This window comes from Chrysemys picta, chromosome 9 (genome assembly GCF_011386835.1).
Source record: "Chrysemys picta bellii isolate R12L10 chromosome 9, ASM1138683v2, whole genome shotgun sequence".
In the NCBI taxonomy this organism is placed as follows: domain Eukaryota; kingdom Metazoa; phylum Chordata; order Testudines; family Emydidae; genus Chrysemys; species Chrysemys picta.
The window spans coordinates 86,149,454-86,169,270 of record NC_088799.1 but is presented as its reverse complement, the minus strand read 5'-3'; the positions used below and the strand labels follow the sequence as shown (position 1 = coordinate 86,169,270).

General features: G+C 46.4%; 1 protein-coding gene across 4 annotated transcripts in view; it reads right to left on the bottom strand.

Annotated features, from left to right (window-relative positions):
* DCX (doublecortin) overlaps positions 1-8,412 on the bottom strand; it is a 100,143-nt gene extending 91,731 nt beyond the window's left edge. For all 4 annotated transcript variants that reach the window (XM_008170034.4, XM_008170036.4, XM_008170033.4 and 1 more), the window contains exons 1-2: positions 8,276-8,412; positions 6,328-6,718 (exon numbers count right to left, since the gene is read on the bottom strand). In XM_008170034.4, the coding sequence (XP_008168256.1) occupies positions 6,328-6,691 (364 nt within the window). In that variant the 5' untranslated portion in view covers positions 6,692-6,718; positions 8,276-8,412. The remainder of the gene's footprint in view (positions 1-6,327; positions 6,719-8,275) is intronic.
* Positions 8,413-19,817: the final 11,405 nt, after the last annotated feature.

Sequence of the window (19,817 nt, the reverse complement as noted above, 5' to 3'; positions counted from 1 at the left end):
TAATTGGCCTCTCAGAGTTGGTAAGACAACTCCCACCTTTTCATGCTCTCTGTATGTGTATATATATCTCCTCAATATATGTTCCATTCTATGCATCCGAAGAAGTGGGCTGTAACCCACGAAAGCTTATGCTCAAATAAATTTGTTAGTCTCTAAGGTGCCACAAGTACTCCTAAACTTTGGTTAGTTCAGCATTGCTTAATGTGACCCTGCATCCTAGAAAGAATGTATTTACGATACCCTGATACCCCCTGTTTACAGAACAGCCTTCCATGATATAGGTCAGGGGTCGGCAACCTCTGGCACGCGGCTTGCCAGGGTAAGCATCCTGGCGGGCCGGGCCAGTTTGTTTACCTGCCGCTTCGGCCGCTTCGGCCAATCGCGGCTCTCACTGGCCGCAGTTCGCCGCTCCAGGCCAATGGGGGCTGCGGGAAGCCACGGCCAGCATATCCCTCGGCCTGCACCGCTTCCCGCAGCCCCCATTGGCCTGGGACGGCAAACTGCGGACAGTGGGAGCCGCGATCGGCCAAACGTAAACAAACTGTCCCGGCCCGCCAGGGTGCTTACCCTGGAGAGCCGCATGCCAGAGGTTGCCGACTCCTGATATAGATGTTATAATCAAAAATGCAGAATGTAACACTTAACAGTAATTTCAGTTATTCAGTGTTTATGACAAAAGCAAAGTCTATGAAAATCAGTCGCTCTTTGATAACTACTTTTTCCAGGTTCTAGTTGCTGTATTGAAGGTTATGCTTTATAAAACAATGACTGTAATTATGCTTTCATTACACTCCAATTATTCTTTTTGATACATGTAGTTACCATTAATATAAAAGCTTAATTATATGATTGAGATAATTTTTATCCCTTTACTGACATTTTGGTTTTTTTTCCTGCATGTGCTAGAATACAATCTTATAAGCAAGAAGTTAACTGCAATGATTATGTGAAAAATTATAGTCCAGTTGCAGTGCAACTACAGCTGCTGTAATATAAATTATAACCCATTAATGTCTCTTTCTCTTTCTGTTTGGTGTTCTGCAAGCAGGCTATCCATAGTGACATGGGAACATTGTTATCATGGAGTAGTTGGTAAAGGCATTAGGCTATTAACTTTACATTTTTATTCATTGGAATGGGGATTTCTTTGTTTTCATTCCATTCAGATACATGTGTACATTGGCTGAGGTTCTGTAGTGCGACTCTGCCAACCACATTTTAAATAAGTACTTGTTTTTCAAATTCACGTCAGCAGCTAAATCTTTTTTATTGCCATTTTGGTGTGACACACCAAAGGCAAAATGTCAGCACCCCCGGCTGTAACCTAATCAGTTAAACAAACACTTTTCCAGGAGCTGGGTAACATTCCCGCTTGCAGCACAGTGAAGCCAGTGCAAAATGATTTTAAAAAATAAAAAGGCAGGGATATTTGCTTCTACTCCACTGCAAAAACAGGACACGTAATAGATAAACCAATGGAACAGGAAACGTGATGTTTCCTTTTTATGAAGCTATTACTGAAAATGGAAAAGTTACAATAAACAGTGAAACCTAGAAAAATGTGGCTGGCACCGTTCCTCTGGCGACTATTTTGGACATCCTGAAAGACTGACACTAAATATATGACATAATAATTAGTTTAAAAAAACCCTCACACCTCCATCTGTTTGACATCTGTTCTTAATCTAATTGCAGTAGGGAAGTTGTATTATTCTATCATCTCTGTATCTTTGCTAGTGAAGCTCTCAAAGTAATACTACTTAGTATATTACTTATTCTAATACGTTTTCATCCATAGAACACAAAGTGCATTACAAAGGCAAACAAGTATCCATATCCCCATTCTACAGGTGAGAAAATTCAGGTGAAGGGTGGGTGGGGGTATAGAGCCTTCCTCAAGCTCACACAATGAATCACAGGCAAAGCTCAGCACAGAACCAACCTCCTCTTAATGTGCAGGCCAGTGTCTTATTCATTAAAACCTGCTGTTTCCTAATAAAAGGAAGGGGCCTCGTGACTTTCCTATAGTCTCATCAAATGAGCCAGAAGGTCTGTTTGAATGAAAATGCCACCAACCTGCTTCCTAACAATACCAAAATAGCTTCAACTCGGTGAATCCAGATAAGAAAGAACCAAGTGTCTAAATTTCTAATTGAGAAGAGAGCATAAGAATTACTGCGGGCGTCCTTTTCATTCATTATACACAACTATGCCAACTGCAGACACCTCCTCCTCCCCCGCCATGGCATTGCTCCTGGGAACGAAATGAAGCTCTGACCATGTAATGATATTATTTCCTGTCTTGACTTCAGGCGGCTTTGTCTCCAGAGTGTGACATCATTAAAGATGGCAGCTCATTGGGTCAGAGGTAACTCATGGGGCCAAAATAACTCCGGTTTACTGAGAGGAAACTAAACAACCTGCCCAAGTTCTGAGTTGACCAGATTTCATCCTGAATCTCAGTTTTAGAAACAGTTTGGAATAGTCTGCAATTCAACAATTCCATAGATAACCTACACACAAACAGGTACCAAGGCCTACCACAAACCACTAAAATAGCCGTTAGTGTCAATGCACACATTCTTGCACAGATACACACACTACACAAATGCTGTCCACACACACTCCAACCCACAGACACTGAACACATCCCTCCCAAGGTGCAGACACGCCCCTACAGACACACTGTCCACACACACCCCAACCCACAGACACACCCCTACAAACACACGGCGTATATCCCCCTCAACCCAGAGACACGCCCCTACAAATACTGCGCACCTCCCCCCCACCGCAGCACAGACATGCCCCTACAGACACACTGTCCACACACACCCCAACCCACAGACACACCCCTACAAACACACGGCGTACATCCTCCTCAACCCAGAGACACGCCCCTACAAATACTGCGCACCTCCCCCCCACCGCAGCACAGACATGCCCCTACAGACACACTGTCCACACACACCCCAACCCACAGACACACCCCTACAAACACACGGCGTACATCCTCCTCAACCCAGAGACACGCCCCTACAAATACTGCGCACCTCCCCCCCACCGCAGCACAGACACGCCCCTACAGACACACTGTCCACACACACCCCAACCCACAGACACACCCCTACAAACACACGGCGTACATCCTCCTCAACCCAGAGACACGCCCATACAAATACTGCGCACCTGCCCCCCACCGCAGCACAGACATGCCCCAACAGACACTGCGCACATCCCCCCAACACGCAGACACAATCTTAAAGACACTGTGCACATCCCTCCCACTGCAGAGACATACCCCTGCACACACTGCGCACATCCCCCCAACACGCAGACACGTCCCTACAGACACACTGCCCACACACACCCCAACCCACAGACACACCCCTACAAACACACGGCGCACATCCCCTCAACCCAGAGACACGCCCCTACAAATACTGCGCACCTCCCCCCCACCGCAGCACAGACATGCCCCTACAGACACACTGTCCACACACACCCCAACCCACAGACACACCCCTACAAACACACGGCGTACATCCTCCTCAACCCAGAGACACGCCCCTACAAATACTGCGCACCTCCCCCCCACCGCAGCACAGACATGCCCCTACAGACACACTGTCCACACACACCCCAACCCACAGACACACCCCTACAAACACACGGCGTACATCCTCCTCAACCCAGAGACACGCCCCTACAAATACTGCACACCTCCCCCCCACCGCAGCACAGACATGCCCCTACAGACACACTGTCCACACACACCCCAACCCACAGACACACCCCTACAAACACACGGCGTACATCCTCCTCAACCCAGAGACACGCCCCTACAAATACTGCGCACCTCCCCCCCACCGCAGCACAGACATGCCCCTACAGACACACTGTCCACACACACCCCAACCCACAGACACACCCCTACAAACACACGGCGTACATCCTCCTCAACCCAGAGACACGCCCCTACAAATACTGCGCACCTCCCCCCCACCGCAGCACAGACATGCCCCTACAGACACACTGTCCACACACACCCCAACCCACAGACACACCCCTACAAACACACGGCGTACATCCTCCTCAACCCAGAGACACGCCCCTACAAATACTGCGCACATCCCTCCCACTGCACAGACATGTCCCTGCATACACTGCACACATCCCCGCAACGCGCAGGCACGCCCCTACAGGCACTACGCACATCCCCCCCACAGCACAGACACGCCCCTACAGACACTGCGCACATCCCCCCCAACACGCAGACATGCCCCTGCACACACTGCGCACATGCCCCCCAAAGTGCAGACACACCCCTACAAACACTGCGCACATTCCCACACCGCACATATACACCCCTAGAGACACTGCACACATCCCCCCAAAGCGCAGACACACCCCTACAGACACTGCACACATCCCCCCAAAGCGCAGACACACCCCTACAGACACTGCACACATCCCCCCCACAGCACAGACACGCCCCTACAGACACTGCACACATCCCCCCACTGCACAGACGCGCCCCTACAGACACTGCGCACATCCCCCCAACACGCAGACATGCCCCTGCACACACTGCGCACATCCCCCCAACACGCAGACATGCCCCTGCACACACTGCGCACATGCCCCCCAAAGTGCAGACACACCCCTACAGACACTGCGCACATCCCCCCAAAGCGCAGACACACCCCTACAGACACTGCACACATCCCCCCAAAGCGCAGACACACCCCTACAGACACTGCACACATCCCCCCCACAGCGCAGACACGCCCCTACAGACACTGCACACATCCCCCCCACTGCACAGACACGCCCCTACAGACACTGCGCACATCCCCCCAACACGCAGACATGCCCCTGCACACACTGCGCACATGCCCCCCAAAGTGCAGACACACCCCTACAGACACTGTGCACATCCCCCCAAAGCGCAGACACACCCCTACAGACACTGCACACATCCCCCCAAAGCACAGACACGCCCCTACAGACACTGTAAACATCCCCCCACTGCACAGACACACCCCTACAAACACTGCGCACATTCCCCCAAAGTGCAGACACGCCCCTACAGACACTGCACACATCCCCCCCACCGTGCAGACACACCCCTACAAACACTGCACACATCCCCACACCACGCAGACACACATCTGTAGACACTTCGCACATCCCCCCACCGCACAGACACACCCCTAGAGACACTGCGCATATCCCCCCAAAGCACAGACACATCCCTACAGACACTGCGCACATGCCCCCAAAGCACCGACACATCCCTACAGACACTGCGCACATGCCCCCAAAGCACAGACACATCCCTACAGACACTGCGCACATGCCCCCAAAGCACAGACACGTCCCTACAGACACTGCGCACACACCCCAAAGTGCAGACACGCCCCTACAGACACTGCGCACATCCCCTCCAACACACAGACACGCCCCTACAGACACTGCACACATCCCCCCAAAGCGCAGACACGCCCCTACAGACACTGTGCACATCCCCCAACCGCGCAGACAGGCCCCTACAGACACTGTGCACATCCCCTTAACACACAGACACGCCCCTACAGACACATTGCTCACATGTCGCCACTGCACAGACACACTGCACACACACCTCCCTCCAATGTGCAGACAAGCCCTCTAGACAGTGCACACACTGCCCTAGTGCACAGACACACTGCGCATATCCCCCCCACTGCACCCACAAGCCCCTACAGACACTTCGCAGACATGCCTCCCCAACACATAGACACACAGCTCACATGTCGGCACTGCACAGACACACTGCACACATCCCCCTCAATGCAGAGACACGCCCCTAGAGACACACGGCACACATCTCCCTACCGCACACACGGCGCACGTCCCCCCAATGCACAGATATGCCCCTGCAGACCCAGCTCCCCCCACGTAGACACACCCCTACAGACATGCCTATCCCTACACACATATTTACCGAACCATCCCTCCACAGACTCCTCCACACCTCTCAAGTAGGCAGGCAGGTACACCCCCTTCAGACAGACATGCACATGTTTTCTATCCAATTGCCTCATCTTTGTATTTGTATTTTTTATTTTATTTTTCTAGAGCAATAAAACTCCCTACAGTCACCTCCCCGAAGCTCTGGGTAGGCATTCAATAGATACACAATACAGCTGACATTACAGTATCATCTATTGAGCGCTAAAGAAATGTGACCTTAGAGTCACATCTGAATGGTGCAGATTAATTTCCCCTCCCCCAGCCCCTCCTCACTGCACCATAAAGCGATCAGCATATCATGCTAATTACCTTCTTCCAATTCATCCATGCTCCCAATCTTTCTGGTCCCATCGATGGTGTAGATGTAGCGAACTCCCTGAGGCAGGTTAATGTTATCAGACAGAGAACGGGTCAGGTCAGCCAGCAAAGCATCAAAGCTTCGGAAGCGGTCGGAGGACACGGCATACACAATCCCCTTGAAGTAGCGGTCCCCATTGCGATAGAAACGCACCTTCTTTGCTTTCTTCTCATTACTCAGTGCCTGTAAGGTCCTGGTTCGGTAGAAGCTACAGTGAGCACTGTGAGTGGGGCTGGGCAATCCATTCATACGTGAGCCTCGCATGTTTCTGGACGTCTTATCTCTTTCGTCAAAGTGTCCAAAATCAAGTTCCATAGTTTGGTGAACCCTAAAGATCTGAAGCTGAGTGGAGGGGAATGGGGAGGAAGGAATGCATATGAGATATTAGACTGATCAGGCCCCAAATCCAGACAGAAATTACATACCCACAAGACCTTGGCTTTTCTTTGAATGAACAGAAGCAGTTTATTTTCAAAGTGACCCATGTCCTGCCCTGATCTAGCTTCACATCAGTTCTGGGGCTGGAGGAGGTAGGGGCATTTTTGGAAATGACCCACCCATTGCGGGGAGGGAAATGTATTTTTAAATAGCAGCCTGGTTTTAGCACATTTAAGTTCCATGCAGTTTTGAAGTGTAGTGAATTGAGACCTTGGGCTGAAGAGATACATGAAAATTACTAACAAAAACCCCAAATCCCACCCAAACAACAAAGGCTGGCAATTAATTAAACCTCCTACGCCACGGGAGACTTTCCCTTGCAGCAGAGAACAAGCAGATCCCAAGGAGTTAGGTTTCAATCTGTAGATTTGCAGAAGGAACAAGAGTATCTGAATATTTGAAATGGGAACAAACTGGTATTTACGAAAGAACAGTCACAAGGGAGTAGCCAGTTTCTTTGTGACAGTCTGTTCAATAAAGACTAGCAACCAGATACTAAACTCCCCCCACCCAGCAGCCCCCTCCCAGCCCATCAATCAATTTCTGACACCATCCTACATTTCCAAGAAGAAATGACTGAATTTTTTTTCATTGAAATGAGGGTTCGATAAACAATTGTCAATTCACCAGTCCTTCCTGGGTTTGTTTCTGGTAATAGGAAGAAAAAAAATTGGGTCTTTTTGTTTGTTGTTTTATTCCCCCTACCCTTAAGGAAGTGATTTAATTGTGGAAATTGTCCCTGTCAAAGTATCCATATCACGCCACTGCAAGCACACCTTTCATTGTTCTGATCTGAAATGTATTACAGCGGGAAAGAGAGAAGCAGTTTTATGGGCAAAATACAGAGATTGCACTGAGTTGGAGATCAAATCCAATGATCAGTGATTTTTGTGTTCTCTTTAAACTGAACTCAGTACCAAAAGAACACCCCCAACCCTATAAAATGGGAAACCTTGCAAAACTGTCACTCTGGGCAAAACTATTAATATGCAACTCACATATGGTAGCAGTGTGTTCATACAAAACAGAAATGGGATTAAAATCCGATGGCTCAGCAATCAGGTACAAACCCTAGGAAAAGCTGTTGCTATCATTCCCCCACCCATCAGATTTTCTGGAGCCAGTCCCTTTTTTCAGTATTTTACAATGTCACCATGACCTGTGTAAGATCTCATTATTGTCTCTGACATGTAGCAAAGCAGTAGTGGGTTATGCAGGCAGTTTTTACATAAACAGCGAGTTGCACATATTTTTTCAGCAGTGCAAATTGTGAGATATGTATTTTAATGTCATGCATAAAACAATGAAATATGCAAGCAACTTTAAACATGAATCAGAGGTTTTAAGGTTTTTTGGAAACTGCAGATGCTGTAATGTACAAAAAGAAAGAGGTTTCTCTTTTCCCTTTGTATGTGACATCTGTTACTTTCTGCATGGAAATCACTCTAAAGCGCTACTCACCGGTTTTCAGCTCGTAGGGTGGAGATGCTGAGAGAAAGAAAACCAGTCTCACTCTGCCTTTGTTGTCTGAGCTCCAAGCAAGAAATTCCTGCCAGGGTGGATGAGACTTCTCCTAGGTCCTAGTGCCTTGTTCACCCCTTTAATGTTAACTTTGCCTCAGTGTTTTTCACCCTGATGATCAATTATTAGTTTAAAGTTTAATCTGTATTTTAAACAAAAAGAATAGATTCATTCCAGTTCTGGTTACATTAATGGGGGCGGGAGGAGCGGGAGGGGGAGCTAATGGGACAAATGTTGAAGTCATTGCCCTCTGCTTTTTTAGGCAAAGCTCCCATTGACTTCATATGATCTAATCATCTGGAAAGCACTAATCATCTAGCCCCAATTTGAAAAAAAAAATGAAGTTAGGCTTATGCAGCAGCCTTTTGGGTTTCAGTTGCAGTGGGGTAATGGCTGCAATCCTATAATGTGCAACCAGTTTTGACTTTTGTGTCAAAAAAGTGAGGAAAAGAAAGCCAGAGTTGACAATAGGCAGAGGAGCCTGATTCTTCTCTGACGTTTTCACACTAGCTCATCCTGATTTACACCAGTGTAAGTGAAAAGAGAATTGTGCTCAATGGATCGGGGTCTTTTTTTGCCCCATATCATTTTTCTGCGTTACAGAACTTCCACGACTAAGCTATTTTTGCTGTGTATACAGGATATAAACCTTCAAGTTGAGTATCTAGCATAAACTGACCACTAACTAAAAGGAGTAAGCAGGGAACGTCTCTGTAAGTAAACTTTTCCATAACTCTTCACTGTGGGGTTTCTTGCACCTTTTGCTAAACCATCTCATCTGGTACCGGCCACTCTGAGAGATGGGATACTGGACTACATGAACCACTGATCTGAGCCATGTGGCAGCTCTCATGGATAATCTAAGTGAATAGTTACAAATTAGGTAGCTGTGCGTAAAATTATAATTTGTATTTCCAGAGCAATTTTTAGAAATCTCACCCTAGTGTCTCTGTTTCATTGAATCATATCTCCAAGTGGGATCTGAGGTTTTGCTGATAGTTGATCTGATTAACCTTAAACTAAATAAAAGTTACCTTGCAAGCATTTTGACTGGTGAGCTGTATTTCCTGTATCCTAACCAACATTGTTGGTTTGTTAATATCTGGCCAAATCCAGAATATGAGTCCAAATTCCCTGAAATTACAGAAGGTTACAGAGTTGAGTCATTTGATCCAAATCAGCCCAACAGATGTGGTTCTGGGTAAATCCAAAACATTTTTTTTATTCCAATGCATCAGAAACGTCACAACAGCCAAACACTTTCGCTTTCTGTCATTTGAGGCCAAAATAACCAAGAGCCATTACAATCCACTGGCTGCGCTGAGTAAAGACTTGGTGATCTCTGTCAGGTGTCTACACCACAAAACCAACATGATCGTTCACACCCTCACTGGTGGCAGTCTCAGAATGTCCTAGGCCCTGGAAATAAAACAATCTTCTCACCCCCTAGAAGAGGCCTCTCCAAATAAAGGTAGAACTACCTGCGGGGTACCGGTTCTGGAGATAAATCCTGGCTTCTATCTCCAGTCACACATCCCACTGGTATCATAAAAACTAATTTTATAGACAAAACAAACTGGACACAGATAAAGACTCTTTGGTCAATATTTTTTTCCAGTTGCATCTGCCCAGAGTGGGAACAGGCAGTGCTAAGACAAATGGCCTAAAAGGTTTGCTTGTTTGTTTTGCTATAACTTCTGTAAACTACATTACTGTACCCAATGACAAAAGGTTATTCCCTAATAGGAATGTGGCGGTCATTTGTCATTCCCTATGCCTCTTACAACTATAGCACACTGCAGGGACCAGTTTTAATTGATTTAAATGAGGCTATATGTGGACAATTCTGAGGGAGGGGACAGGGTCTAGAATAGCTTCATTGGATCATAGCTTTCTGCACATATGAAATCACTGGATTTACTCCAGTGCAATTGAGATCAGGATCTGGCCTCAGAGACATCACTGAGTAACCAAACTATGGCATATGAATGACAGCCATTTCTAGGAATACCTTGATGTGTTTGTGGACCTGATTTGGATTTTCCTTATAGTGGTTGCACACTGGTACAATTCCATTGGCCTTGATGGCATTACTACTGATTAATACCAGCTTATGTTAGAAGAGAATCAAGCCCTGTGGCTCCATCAGCTAAATCACTTTAGACAGAGTAAGTGATTGAGAAACTGGGAATACATCTGCTTTCTTCCTATCAATAAATTCATTTAGATAAAAAGGAAGGTTAAATTTAGCTCCCCAGATTAAATTTCCTATTCTAAATTAGGTGAATTATCTTTACCCAAAGCAGCAAACATTGGATCTTTCTGCTGTGTAATTAAATCTGGCTAAAGATGCTGCTTTTGTCCCTAGTGAAGTTCTTTATTGCATGTTGGGGTGATTGTGATGCTTTTGAAAGTGAGGGAAAGATCAGCAGGTGGGAAGCATATTGTGATTTGCTGCCGTGCAAGCTTCCCCCATAGGCACGTAAACCCAGTACATCAATACAATGCATCTAAACTCCCTCATTTACAACAACCCTACCAGCTATTCCAAGCCAAGGTCCCCACTCAGCTCTGCCAGCGCACCTCAACCCTCACATCCTCGCTATGTCAAAGAACTTCCTCCAACCATGATGCATTTTACAATCAGCATCGATTTAAACTGACAATTATCTGAGGTCTGTCTGCTCTGAATGAGGATTCTAGACAAACTTTTGATAGTGCAATTAAAACTTTCACTACTAATTTGCTTTAGGAGGAAGCCTTGGGTTGATATTTTCAAAGCAATCCACAGTGCTTTGATACATCTTCCATCAAATTTATTTTTACATCCCTGTTCCTTCTTTGAAAATGTCATCCTTAAGCTCTTCTTTCAAAGCTTTCAAACACCTAGGCCAAGTCTTTCAAAAGTAACTAGTGATTTTGCTTGCCTTTTTTGTTTTGGAGTCCTGTGGTTTTCCAAGGGTGGGGATTAAGCTGTTTATGAGAATAAAGGCTCTAATGTGTCTCTAGTTGGGCACTAGTCACTTTTGAAAGTCTTGGTCCTATGGCAAGAATCATTGACATGGTTCTTCAAAGGAATAGCTTGCACCTGAAGGAACTATTCTTATGAGAGCTACAGAGAGTTAAGCTATTCTGCACCCAATCCACTGAGCTAATAACTGATTTGGAATTGGCAGTCTTTCACAACATAGCATTTGAGATTTATTTTTATAGGGACTGTACCCTCCTTAATGTCTTTTAAACATCGGTGTTATAAAGACAAGGCTTCCTACCTGACTGGGAGGGAAGGGTGGAGGGGTGTCTCCACAGCATTGCTTCATCCCTCCTCCAACCCCAGCAAAGTCTCCTCTGTGGAGACTGTTCAAGCCTTGAGATCAGTGGGTTGGGACAAACAGAGGGTAGGAACAGTCTTTGGCGTGTGGGTCACCAATAACCTAGGGTACCTCCTCTTGCATATTCTGATGGGGCAGCATCAAGTAGGAGAAGCCATGACAGCTCAGCTCAACTGGAATCATTATACCATGGAGGCTGGAGAGGGCCAGGTATGACTTGGAGGAAATTCAGAGACATAAAGCTTCTGTACGGATGGTCTTGACCTTTGGCAACTCCCCAGAGATCTACTTGTGTCTTGAGGGATGATCATGGTATCCATATGCTAAATTCCCACAGAGGGAAAGGAGGCAAACCTCGCTGTCCTGTGATAAAATAATAGAAAGAACACTGTGAGCACAAATTCATTTTGTTTCCAGTCACCTTCACCTTCAGTTGGTATTGGTCCTGCTTTGAGTACTAGATGGACTAGATGACCTCCTGAGATCTCTTCCAACCCTGATATTCTATGATTCAATGATTCACAGGATTAACCCACACAGGAGACAATATAGCCCATAGTGATTGGTTAAAAGCAGGATCATCACCCCCATCATAGCCAATTGTGAGTGAAGCATTAAAATAAACGTCAGCCAACAAGAAGAATGCCTCTCATGCTAGACTGTGCACTGGCCCTTGCCCCTATTGGAGACACAAATCCCCCGCAACTAACAAATCCTTCTCCGCTCTCTCAGCTGAAAACAAGTTCCCTGCAGGGTGAAAAAAACACATTGAATGGATAGATCTTGCACCAGGTCCTGAATGTTGCCACACTCAGCAGCTGGGTTACACAAGCAAAGATCCATGGCAATTTAGTGGTAGCTAATAACACGGCATTTCACTTCAAAATCCTGAAAGGTGGATTTGCAAAGCTTGCCGAATCCTATGCAAATCACTGCAGACATCACCCTGCAGACATTGTCAGTATATTTTTAGCTGACCCACCTGCATGTGATCACTCCAGGTCATACTGGATGGGTTTCCAGAACATCCACTTTCCAGGATAGCAAGGTGTTCCTCTGATGACGTTGCCTATTGACTGTATTATGCAGTGTTTAGAAAGCGCTTTGAGCTCCATGAATAGAAAAGCCTGTCCTAAAGTACAGCATAATTTGAAATTACCAGCTGATTACATGATTCCCAGATGCTCACAAAACTCCTGCCGAATGTAAGATGGATTTAAAGGATTCTTTCCTGAAGAAATATTAAATATAGGAAAGGAAAATCCCATCAAAGCCATCAGAAGGGATCATGTCACAGTCAGGTTGGAAATGCAAGATGCTTCCCCAGCTAAGTATCATCAGTCACCATTTTGTAGCACTGGTAATGCATTCTGTATGAAGAGGCCTGAACAATCTTTCTTATAGCTAAGAGATCATGACAATAGGTTAATACAGAAATGCATTTATTGTTACAAGAGATATGTCTCCAGTAAATACACATCCTTATATCCATGTAATCACAGAAAGAGTCTAACAAAGGTTGCTGTATCAGTCACATTAAATATTCCAGGCAGATATCTTCTACAGGACAGAAATCAAGAGCTTTCAAATGAAAATGATATATTGGCATGTCCTTCAGTTTATCCAGCTCATTGCTAAAACTGCCACAAAACCAAAAGGCCCCTTTTACTACTTCAGACAAATAATGGTCTGTTACAGCATGCCAGCATATAGTCTATGACTTTAACCATTGTTGCATGGCGCGCTTCTATCACAGTTTCTATATGTCAGCAGTAGAGATGGGCTTGAACCAAAACCTTCAATCTAAGCCCTCCTGTACTTTGAGGGTCTTCCAAATCTGGCTTCTGTTCTGAATTTTTAGGTTCAGGCTCATGTCCTTTATTAGTATTCGTAGTAGTGGTATTACATTAGCACCGAGATCGAGGATCCACTGTGCTAGGCTCTGTTCAAACATATACTAAGGAAAAGGTCCCTGCCCCCAAAGTGCTTATAATCTACATACACAAGACAGACAAGTATGGGAGTAAGGAAGGAAAATTCACATTATGGGGAACTGAGATTAAGTGATTTGATCAAGGTCACACAGACAGAAACTACACTTAGATCTCCTTCGTCCCACTCCAGTGCCTTAACCACAAGCCCAGCCTTCCTATCACCAACCAAGAGAGGAGGATGTGTGACTAAGTGGGCAGATCTCAGAACTGGGAGCCAGCAGCTTGAGTGTTAATTCCAACTCTGAAAATGATGCCTTCTCTGGCTTATTTCTAGATTGTGGAAAACTAGACCCACCTGACATAATCTTAGACTAAGAATACTTTTGCATTTCTTTGCAGGGTTCAAACTCCTGACATCAGGTTGACTTGATAAAAGAACCCTGCATCCTTACGCAGGCGCCAAAAATGTGTCACCCTGTTATAAACACTTATAAAATCCTTTACAAATGTGGGTCAGGTCCAGAAGTGATGTGTATGGTGGTGTAAAATTTGATTCTTACTAGATTCCCTAAGGGCTACTAGGATGATCGGAGGAATGGAGAACCTACCTTACGAGAGGAGACTTAAGGAGCTTGGCTTATCCTGCCTAGCGAAAGAAGGCTGAGGGGAGATATGATTGTGCTCCATAAATATATCAGAGAGATAATCACCAGGGAGGGAGAGGAGTTATTTAAGTTAAGGGCCAATGTTGGCACAAGAACAAATAGATATAAACTGGCCATCAATAAGATTAGGCTTGAAATTAGACAAAGATTTCTAACCATCAGAGGAGTTAGAAACAGCGAACAGCCTTCCAAGGGGAGTAAAAAATCTAACCTGTAAGACTGAGCTTGATAAATGTATGGAGAGGATGGTATGATGAGATTGCCTACAGTGGCTGATCCACAACTGCTATTAGCAAATATCTCCAATGGCTGGAGATGAGCTATTAGAGGGGGAGGGCTCTGAGTTACTACGGAGACTTCTTTCACAGGTGTCTGGCTGGTGGGTCTTGCTTACATGCTCAGGGTCCAACTGATCACCGTAGTTGGGGTCAGGGAGGAATTTCCCCCTGGTCAGAATGAAAGATCTTGGGGACGGTTTGACTCCCCCTGCAGCGTGGGGCATAGGTCACTTGCTGATTTAAACTAGAGTAAATGGTGAATTCTCTGTAACTTGAAGTCTTTAAATCATGATTTGAGGACTTCAGTAATTCAGCCAACAGTTAGGGGCCTAATACAGGATGGGTGAGGTTCTGTGACCTGCAAGATGCAGGAGGTCAGACTAGATGATCACACTGGTCCTTTCTGGCCTTAAAGTCAATGAATCTATGAGCCACTCACTTACTGATGTGTGAATGAGTGGTGTAATTTACATGTCAAAGAGTCAGAGTTTAAGGGCAGAAGGGACGGCCCGATCATCTAGTCTGAGTTCCTGTATATCACAGACCACCACCATCACCTGCACACCACATCCAACAACCAAAATTAGACCAAAGTATTACAGCCCACAGGAGACTCGATCGGAGCCACAGGAAGAGAATAGGAGGGACCAAGGTTCACCAGTACATGAGGCCCCAAAGCGCCAGGGAAATAATTAAAGGAGATACCAGATAATCCAGGCAAGTGACCCACAAGCTGGCAGAGGAAGGTGAGAAAACCCCAAGGTCACTGCCAATCTGACCTGAGGAAAATCCCTTCCCAACCCCACAAATGACGATCAGTTGGACCCTGAGCACATGAGCAAGAACTATCCAGCCAAGCACCTGAGAGAGAGAATGCTCGGTGTCACATCAGAGCCCGGGCCTTCTCCATCTGGAGTCACAGCTCCAGCCACAGCCATTCCTGACATGTCAGAGGAAGGAGATTTACAAACCAAAACGAAGCAAAAAACAACTACCAGAATACGTTAGGGGAAAAGCATCCCTTCCTGACCTGTGCTGGTGGCCAGCTGAAATCCCAAAGCCTGAGTTTTTAAGAACATAAGACACCCATTGGGGGTGAGCTCCCAGGCTATTGAGCCATGCCCCCTACCATCACAAGCAACCCCATCGTACAATTGCACTCATAAGTTTGGCCAGCTGGGAGAAGGTGTAACTTACAGTAAGATATTTAACTTAAATATTCTTTCCTTGTTCTCATGTTAGTTGTTTCCTTGAGACACTCTACTCTTCTGGCCCCTTGGCCTGTGAGTTACACCAGCTTAGACTCAGCATGACAAATTCAGAAGTGAGGTGTAAGGGACTTATAGATTATATCAGGGGTCGGCAACGTTGGGCATGCGGCTCACCAGGGTAAGCACCCTGGCGGGCTGGGCCAGTTTTATTTACCTGCTGACGCGGCAGGTTCGGCCGATCGCGGCTCCCACTGGCCGCCGTTCACCGTCCCGGGCCAATGGGGGCGGCAAGAAGCCGCGTCCAGCACATCGCTCGCCCGCGCCGCTTCTCGCTGCCCCCATTGGCCCGGGACGGCGAACCGCGGCCAGTGGGAGCCGCGATCGGCCGAACCTGCCGCGTCAGCAAGTAAATAAAACTGGCCCAGCCCGCCAGGGTGTTTACCCTGGCAAGCCATGTGCCGAACGTTGCTGACCCCTGGATTACATGTTAGTAAATTGGTGTGAGTAATTATATACTGTAAATCTAAGGGCATGTAAGTACTGTAGGTGTAATACACACATTGGGGGCAGGAAGAAGGGGTCACTTACACTGTCTTAGACTCCCCCTAGCCTAACTCAGATTCATCTTTGACTATGGCCCATTAATAAAGCCCTACTTAGCTTGTGATATTGCAGAAATTGTGGATTCCACAATATTAGGCTTCTCTTGCAGTTTTGACAGTGGGAGCCCCACAGTGAGCCCCACAGGGCTGAGAGCGGGAGCACCAGCCACTGTGGGGCTGAGAGCAGGAGCCCACACTGTCACCCCAGGGCAGCTGCTGTCAGCCTTGAGCTCCTGCTCTCAGCCCCAGGTGGCCCCTGCTCTCAGCCCCAGGCCACATCCCACTGTCAGCCCTGTGTTCCTGCTCTCAGCCCCAGGTGGCTGACAACGGGAAATAACGGAAAAGTAATAATGGACTTTAGTACCGCAAATAACAAGGTCCATTACTACTTTTCTGCAATTTTCCATGGCTTTTCCGCAGCTCAGCTGCAATTTTTTGACAATCATCCCGCATTTCAAGTAGGGCCTTACCCATTAATTATTTAAGCCTTACAGCATCCTTGTGAGGTAGGCGAATATTATCATCAGCCTATTTTACAGATGGGGAAACTGAGATCTAGGGAGATTTAAACACTTCTTTAAGGCTACCTAGCAAGTCAGTAGCAGGGCAGGGATCAGAACTTGGGCACTATTGGTTTCAGTGCTCATTCCAATACATCACATAACCTCTGTAGTCTAGTCTACTAAATATACTCCCCAGATACATACTAGAGATGTGTGTGTTTATTTCTGTCTCTCTGTCACACACACTGCATATGTATGATGTTTAATCTCAGGCCCAGGTCTTTTATTAGTAATAATGCTGGGTAATCATATATATGATCGAATGCACACTCTTTATTAAGAACACCACTTGCAATGAAGTCTGACCACGCCCTGACCTGTGATTCTCAGCCAACACATATCCTCTGGCCTCTAGACTGAGAATATGGGTGCCAGAAACTCCCAGGACAGCAGTAAGGCCCTGAGGAATCCGGTCTGTTGGCAGGAGATGAGTAATCAGTAGTTGAAGTGCAGATTCTGGCTGAGCTCAGCTGTTGTGCAGAGGCACTGGGCTGTCAGCTACAGAGTAAGAATAATTGTAATTCAGCTTGGCCACCTCCTTTTACCAGCAGTAACAGCTGAGAAATCGAGGCTGATCGAAAAGCCTTTTGCATTCTGTAAGCAAAGAGCGGACGTGGGGAGCTGGAAATAGGGCTTTTGTCTGCACATTTTACCATATGGAAAGGACTTTATTTTATTCTTTATTTGCCCTTGAACTTTACAATGAATTGTGCTAGTGCCTGGATTTCTGTATCAGGACTGTAGAAAAGCAGCGATTCTGCATCCCATTGTTCTATTATCTCCTCACACATCATTTATCTGTGAATAAGAGGGAGGTGGTAAGTATCACTCAATCTCAGCATTAAAATTCAAAGGTAGATAAACATAGTATATACAAATACTATTTACTCATTCCATTTAAAAGGAAAAAAATCTCTCTCCTTTTTGTGAATTTCACCCCCCCAGCTACTCAAAATATCTCATGCAAATTAAAACACACGTGCACATTTACAGACCGGGGACGTTTAACGATGAATTGGCATTCGCAGTTTGCCCATCTGCAATCTCTCCATCTAGAAAAATAAAGTCTTTGAAGCAAATTGCAGAGAGAATAAATGCTAAACAATACCAGAACCACAAAGCCAGAGAGACATCCTTGCTCAGCCATTCAGTGGTATAAACAATAAGCAGGGTTGCCTTTGTCCAGAAACCAGACTAGTTCTGCAAGAGCCAAACCCTGCATTAAACTGGCTCCAAAGGCACCTGGTTTCCATTCTGCAAAAACTTTGCTGAACCAACAAAATGCTGGAAATAGATGTGTTTGTTTGTTGCTTCCAAATAAATATCATGAACTAATGTATCAGGAATAAACTAATAGGAGCATGGTTGGGACTTGAAATTTGCATGCAGGAGAGGGATTGTCTGCATCCTTAGTAGCCATCCCCTCCCTAGTGTCCAAACCAGATTCATACAGCAGGAGGCTGAGGACAAGGACACCTCTTCTCACTCCTCTTCATGGAGGAGAAAAGCACCTTTTAAAAAGATTTCTTTTAGGCTTTCCCCTCTTTTTCTTAGGGGAGGGTCTGAAGGCGACAGAGAGGATTAATAGGCATTGATTATGGCCAAGAACAAGCTTCTTTACTTACAAAATCCTCAAGTTTGAAGAAGAAGAGAAACTGATGCCTGTGGCTCTTTCCACATGGAATCTCCATGATCTGAACACAAGGAAGCCCTGGAGGGAACTGTTATTGTGCGAGCAGTGTATCACACAAGCACACGAGGGTCTCATATGAACCAGCACTCTTGGAGAGATTTCCATGGCATTCGGTGTTACTGGGGTAAGAACAGTGTTTATGGAGTCCATGTGCAGCACATTCATTGGCCCAGTGGACTTGCAGAAGCTAAAGGATTCTGCTTCAGCCGTACCCCTACCTTTATACATGGCTCCAATGACCAGTGACCCTCACTCTCTCGTAGAATAACCCCATGTCTTTGGAAGCCCGGGTCCCTTGTCAGTATGGTCACCTCCTGAAAGAAGCCAGCAAAAGCCCATCCTCTCACGGTGTGAGGAGACCTCCCTGGTTGTTGCTGACAGGTTACTTGTGGGGCTCTTGTAATTGTCACGACTGGAATGTGGACAGTCTGACCTTGTGGTCAGAGCAGGGGTCAAGCCAGGTCTGGATACCAGAATCTGAGACAGGCCAGAGGGTACACCGGGAATCAGGGTCAAGAGGCAAGCCAGGACAGGATACTAGGAGGTCAGTATCAGGCAGCAGGATCAGGTAGTACAGGAAAGGCAGTCCTATGCAGGGACAAATCCAGTTGCACCGACAACTTTTGGTGCCTCTGCTTGGTTTAAATAGAAACAGGGAACCAATCGGGTCCCTCCAAGTTTTTCCAATCAGGTCCCAGGACTGGAGTCCTCTGCCATTGTTGAGCTTTCAGTTCCAGCGACTGTTCACAAGTCACTGGGTGGCTGGTCAGAACATGCAGCTGCCTAAGTGACCTGTAGACCAGCATTCAAGACGTGGCCCGTTACAGTAACCCAGTCAGAGCATATGGTGACTGGCTTGCCCTGGTGCTGAAGCATTGATTGCTCTAAACTATTTTCTTGCCGAGAGCCACGTGTCCATCCTCCCACAGGAGTGGAGAGGAGAAGGGAAGGGCTGATGAAGGTTCGCAGCCTTCCCTAGGATTCCTGAGCAGGACTGCACACGGAGCTGTTGCTGAAGACACAGAAGCAGCAGATTGGGTCTGTAATGTTGTTACCAGACGTATGTGGGGGCATCTCAAACCATGATCTATGGACCAAGTGTAGCCTGCAGATCCCTTCCTGGTCATCCACAGCATCAAACATTTGAGAAACAAGGAGATTAGGAAGATCCCTCTCTTATAAAGTGCCCGACAGAATGAAAAGA